Below are 6,461 nucleotides of genomic sequence, written 5' to 3' on the forward strand. Positions count from 1 at the left end.
CAAAAATAGTTGTTAACTTATTAGCAATACTATTCATTTAGTAGTGAGACTGTTATCCTGATATCTTCTTAATACAGGATCTTATCCAAACTAAAAATAAAAGTAAAGCATAAATGCAGGATCTTATCCAAATATCAATAAAAATGAGTAATTTTCAGAAAAAGCATTTCAACAACTAATAACTAAAATTATTTCAGTGTGTCCAACTATAAGGAACTAAGAAAAGGATGTCCTTGTAGTACAACATTAGAAGTTTTCTGCTAATATGTCAAAAAAATCAAAGCTTCACGTGACTAAAATTCTTTTATTGACTTGGACAACCATGCCCGTTGGTAACAGAAACATAATTTTTCTTCCATAATCTTCGGAACCCTCCACAAATATGTAAGTAATAAATTATAAAAAATTCTATCAAATATTCCTTTCGTCAATTTCTACGTGCTGGTTGTCATTTTAACAAACAGCATGAGCTAATCAACCCCTTATTCTGCCAGCTAAAACTACGTGCCCTAAACTAGTTTCAATTATTTTGAATGCTCTTGAAATAGTTAACTTTGTTGTCAATAAGAGCCCTTACAGTCTCTAAACCCATTGGATCTCCCTCTTCAATAACTTTCAAAACAGTGCCACCGCCTGTAAATAAATAGTATTTGATATTGTTCAATGCAGCTTCATACATGGCTGGATGAAGGCTGGCAGAGAATGAAAACATTGTTAATGCTCTATTCATATGAAACGCTTGCATCACATAAATACTATAGAGTTGGAAATATACCTTTTAAAAGTCTGAAGGGTATCACCACCTCCAAAGAATTTTTTAGCAGAACGATTTTTATCAATGATCTCATCCATTTTGCTTGTACCATGCCAGAAATGTGGCATGAGTCCCATCACAGCATTAACAAATATTGTCTTAGCTGAGTTCATTGTTTGTTCAACCTCATCTCTCTCAAAAGAGACAGGGTCAACATCAACAACATATTTGTAATTCTGGCCAGGAGCAAGGTTCTGCACGCATCGACAAGGAAAGAATTTCACATCAGATCACATCATAGCTGATTGATATTTCAACTCCAACAGTTCTACAACTGCCGGAAAAGAAATCTGTAGTACATACCTTGACATCAATCGTTCTAAATTTCCCTTCAAATCTACCATCCAAAGTATCAGTTTCAACCAGAACCTGCAACTCGAGAATTTTTTTGTGTACCTTATCCTGTTCTACCAGCTCCTTTGCTAGTTCAATATCTGATTCCTACACAAAGAAAGGGAAAACATAAAATAAGTAAAACAATACAGCAACTCCACAGAAACATTTCAGACTGGAGGGAAAAAAAATAGTAGAATACATACCTCAACACCAGCAATTTTAACTCCATATTTAGCACATAGATACGTATTGTAAATGAGACCACCCAGAACCAACTTATCAACTTTCTTGTATATCTGTTTTAATGGACCAATCTTAGTATCATACTTGGCACCAGCAACAATTGCAACAAATGGTTTGCTGGGATTCAACACAGATTGCACATGATAAAGTTCACCCTGAGAAAGGATACCATGTCAGGAAATTCAAATTGGCATCTTCCTTTTGCTAAATGACAAGAAACATCAAACCAAGATGTGTTTTCACTGAAATAATAAGACTCGAGAGAAGTAACAGGATTCCAAATAAAATTTAAGAAAAGAATACATACCTGCATGCATAGTCCTGCATATGAGGGAAGGCATTTCGCAATATGGTATGTGGAACCATGAGGCTGCCATGACCCAAATGCATCATTAACATATACATCAGCTAGGGCAGAGAGCTGAATTACAAATCTGTTAAGCTTCTCTCCTTTGTCTTCCTCCCCCTGTTTCATGGAAGAGCTAAAACTATTATCAAGAAAAGATGATTGGCTACAGAAGTTATAAAGGAAATGACTATATTCAATCATATTCAGCTGATCCTTTGTCTTCCTCTCATGTTTCATGGAAGAGCTAAAATTATTATCAGCAAGACATATTTGGCTTCAGAAGTTATAAAGGAAATGCCTATATTCAATCATATTCCGCTGATCTTTGATACCAGACACATTGGTTTGCTTAATAGAGCTAGATGAAACATAGAGGTCCACTTTGAAAGCCCCCAGGTTCCTGTTAATCCAAGGTACATCATATGCCCCAGATTTTTGAAGAATTTGTTTTCAGGAGACCAGCTATTAGTAAAACCCAGAACGCCAGTCATATGAGTAAACAGTGCATTGAATAAAAATAGTGGACTGGGCACATTGAAAATGGACACTAGAAGAAATCCAACTAAGACTAGGTCTAATGCTCCTGGACATTTGGAAGCTCAAGTATATGCACACACAGATACACATTAGCTATAGCATGAATCTGAAAGACAATTCTATAGAGCTTTACTCCTGTCTTCATTACCATGTTTCATGTAAGGGCAAAGAATTTCCCATTCTTAATTCACTTTCAGGAAGATGTATTCAACTTGTAAATTATAAAGAGATGCCTATATTCAATCATTAAGTCTAGGTAGCTGGTCAATGCTACCAACCCCGTTATATTTTTTAATACAAGGGTAGACAAAACCTAGATGTCAACTCAATGTAAGTAATTGAGGTCTCAGGTGTCTGTTCATAAAGGCTTTGGGTCCTAGATCACAAGTCCCAGACTTTTAAAGAATTTGTCTTCCTGTGACCAGACATAATCAAGTTCAGATCACCTTACAGTTCATTACACCCAGATAAGCCAGGCACATTCTGCTGCCTGGACGAAGGTGGGGTGATATGTCAACTCTGTGTGTGTTCCCACATGCATAACAGTACATGGAATCTAAACATACATTGGCTGAAACAAAAATGGACACTAGCACAGGCCCAACTAAGTCAGGCTCTGATATGCACTGCACCTTAACACTGGAAGTGGCTATCTCAAGTTCACAGAAATGGGCTCAAATACTTGAACTCCACCTCAAATGTTGAAAACCAAACATGCAACCTTGAGTTTTGTAGCATCATGTTACATATCAGACATCGGTTTAGTTAGGACTATGCTAGTGACAAAAATCATTTTCAATAAATGACTAGGCCAGATTATCACAACCATGAATTTAATAATTTACTTCATATAGGGGAAAGGAAATTGAGCTGGGAGAACCAAAAAAACAGTAATCATGCTAAAGAACTCACTGCAAACCACCGAGTATTTGGCATGTAGATTCCACCAATCTTCCGACTCTTAAGGTCATGGATCAGCCAGTTGATGGAGGTGTCAATATCCAGAATTCCATTTTTCTCTGTTGTACTGAAGCAGGGAACTGCAAATTTGATGTGGAGCTTCCGTTGCAAATAGGCAACAACAGCATCCACAGATTCATCCTGGAGTGTAGTGATAGTTTTTGTCTTCTTGTCATAAGGGCGTCCAATGTGGGTCATGATAATGGGCCTGCACATTCCAGTTTTAGGTCAAATGAGCTCATCACTACAACCTAGGCACAATAAACACAAGATTAAGGGCTGCAGAATATGTCTAGAAGGTAAAACAGTTGAACCCACCTTCCACCTCGCTCCACTATGTTGTACATAGTTGGTAAGGTCACATCGATTCTGTATTGATCTAGTATTTTACCTGCACCCACCAAAGTTAAAAACCATTGAGACACCACAGAATCCAAGGATAACACTTTACAACATACTCAACACAGTCTGCATCACAAAACTGGCAGGAAGACTACTACAAATGGCTGTTAATTTAAATATTCAATTGCTGAGGCTAGAAGTGATTAAAAATTAAAAATAATGCTGCTATGAAACCCTGAAATAACCGTTTACTGTACAAATGGAAGTTGGAAGCGAAAATTCCGGCCAATTTTCCAATGTAGTTGTCAAACATAATTTTGTAAATATGCCAAAACTTAAAAGCAATTTGTCAATGCGCTTATCCCAAATGCAATTTTACAAATAAATAAATTTGTGAATCTGGATGCTAAAGCCCAATAACAGTACTCAAGTTGTAAAAAGACTAAGAGAACTTTATGAGAATATCAGTAACAATTGAATTGATTTAATGAACTGTGATAAAAAAAAAATGGACTGCACAAAGATCTGAAGTTGTAAATTTGGATGCTACTGTCCATATTGATACTATAGCAAAAGCAACTTCATAAGAATAATAGGTGATAATTTAATTGATATGATATAGGCTTCAAAGTTGTTGAAAATGGTGTAAGCTTCGCTGAAAAAAACAGTCCTCGGTCATCTTGTCATCAAAAATTGGTAGCAAGAAGGAAGCCCCTAGCAAGTTTTATAACTCTAATAATAGTGTTAGATTATAATACCAAATAAGAAATGGCGAAATTTATCATTTCGGTTGAACCATCTGGTTAGAGTGCATGCTGCCAAAATACTTCAACCCGCAGTCTGAAAATAATTCTTGCTTAGATCACTTTATATGTTACCAAAACATGATTTACACACGTTTTAAAGTCGATGTGCACGAAAAATGTCTTTCAATGGGAATTGAACCGTGATCGGTCAACTGAATTAGATTGCTTTCACATACACAGGGAGCATTCTATGGCCGATTTTTAACGAAAAAGCCCAGATATGGGATTTTTTAGGTAGAACCACGGACGGCGACATGATCGGTCAGATTATTAGAATCAATTCCAGATGAAGCTACTTGTAAGATTGACTGAAAAACGATCCTCAAACCTCAAAAGGAAGGGTAATTGATGAACAGTTACTGTGTATTTACCTTTCTTCACGACGTTGTGATCGACTCTGAGAAGAACGACCTTGTCTCTGAGATCGGCATCCTGCAGCAGAGGCAACCTCGGATCGATCTCCACTTGGTCAATTCCATCCTCCACGCTGTAACCCACGCGCAGCCCATTCTCTGAATTATACTTGGCCATAGTTCTTGATTAGTATTCCCCTGATTAGTAATCCCTTGTTTGTTCTGGGCATCGACACTCTCGCTTAATTTATATCTGCTCAGTTCAGCCATCTTACCCGCGACACCCCCAAATTCGTCGATATTTGTTTGCCTGGGTTTCGTGGGATTTCAGGTAAACGGCAGCGTGGAGCCCTTGCGTGCGTGGAAAGTGTTCGATCCCAAACACCCTTTCGTTTCCCGTGTTTATGTCAACTCCTGCTTCGGGAATTTCACGATAGCCATGAGGCACGCAGCGGACAGTGCTTTGAATCGCTCGGCAATACCTGTTTGTAAAACCAAATTTTCAAACCGAAACCAACTGGAAACCTGGAAGGGTATTATTGTCTTTACTGCCACGTGTAATGACGTGTCCCTTTTGATTAGTCACCATAAGCGTTGAAATATTGGGATGAATATTTTAAATATATATAATATTTTTAAAGTATCCATCGGTATCAGTAGTCGGGATTCATGGTGGTAATATAATGTCGTTAATATAGTTGAAAATTATGGTTACCTTGAGTTGGTATAGTTTTTGGGTTATTATATATTGAGTTAGGAGTGATATTGGTAGTCCCAATGATGGTATATTTTAAGTGTATATTTTAGTTATCGATTACTTTAAAATTCCAGGAATGGATAATTTGTTTATGGGAAAAGTTTTTAGCAAAAATTACATTATAATTTATAAGGCAATATGAATTATGATGTGATTTTTGCTGAAGACATCATAGAGGTTTTAATTCAACAATGAATAATTTATTAAGTTACATATGGTAAGTCATTTTAAAGGTCTTTATCTTAGGGACATCTATTCATCTAGCTTCATTTTCACCTGCTAAGTTTTGGTGTTAGCAATAATTTTATGTTTTAATTTTTTTTATAAGAAAAAAATAAATAAAATATTAATTAATTATTATTGTGTAAATTATGGGAATGGATAATTTATTAAGTCATATTGGGTAAGTCACCCTGATGGGCCTTTATCTAGGCCATCTAACCTCATTTCCACAAGCCAAGTCTCACTCGAGATTTGAATATGGTAGGGAGAGTCCAAGACCTACCTCCCCATAAATCAAACTATTGCTTCTCAACTTGTTAAAATTATTATCCTACATTTAAGGATAGAAAAAAAATATGTTCATGAACTAATGGAGGTTCATCATGGTCTAATTACATTTGCTACTCAATTCCTTATCATTTTAGATAGAGTTTTCTTTTATCTTCTCAATTTCAAAGTATTTAGCATTTGGATAGAGGCAAGGCAGGTTACCTTGATTTCATGTAAAATTGAGGTCTTTATTTGCATTGGAAATAACTAGAAGTAATGTGCTTTAGATTGTTGTTTATTGGATAAACGAATATGAATATTTTATTACAGGGTATGTGTTTAATGGTTAATTTGTTGTGGTGTGAATATGCTTGTTGCTTAGCCTTTCCCCTTCACTTTATGACAAAAAAAAAATCTTCCTCGTAATACTTCAGAGTACTCATTTCATATGCTTACCTAAAAAATGTTTATT

At 36.1% G+C, this 6,461-nt stretch overlaps 1 protein-coding gene across 1 annotated transcript; it reads right to left on the reverse strand.

Moving 5' to 3' along the window:
- Positions 1 to 381: 381 nt before the first annotated feature.
- Positions 382 to 5,236, reverse strand: LOC149233281 (uncharacterized). Its single transcript, XM_089379717.1, has 8 exons — positions 4,759 to 5,236; positions 3,558 to 3,630; positions 3,192 to 3,447; positions 1,701 to 1,859; positions 1,354 to 1,548; positions 1,118 to 1,255; positions 776 to 1,008; positions 382 to 692 (listed from the first exon to the last, which is right to left on the reverse strand). The coding sequence occupies exons 1-8, from the start codon at positions 4,916 to 4,918 to the stop codon at positions 521 to 523; spliced, it is 1,386 nt and encodes a 461-aa protein (XP_089235843.1). The 5' UTR covers positions 4,919 to 5,236; the 3' UTR covers positions 382 to 520.
- Between the last annotated feature and the right edge of the window lie 1,225 nt (positions 5,237 to 6,461).

Source organism: Pinus tabuliformis, chromosome J, assembly GCF_031772625.1.
Source record: "Pinus tabuliformis cultivar Carrire ecotype Pingquan chromosome J, CPIR1, whole genome shotgun sequence".
NCBI lineage: Eukaryota > Viridiplantae > Streptophyta > Pinopsida > Pinales > Pinaceae > Pinus > Pinus tabuliformis.

Bases quoted from the DNA above. Each gene is read 5' to 3' on its own strand.
- LOC149233281 (XM_089379717.1), bottom strand. From the start codon at position 4,918: ATGGCCAAGTATAATTCAGAGAATGGGCTGCGCGTGGGTTACAGCGTG. The intron at 1,009-1,117 runs GTATGTACTACA...CGATGCGTGCAG, and splicing joins TTAGAACGATTGATGTCAAG to AACCTTGCTCCTGGCCAGAA. The intron at 693-775 runs GTATATTTCCAA...ATTCTCTGCCAG, and splicing joins ACCCTTCAGACTTTTAAAAG to CCTTCATCCAGCCATGTATG.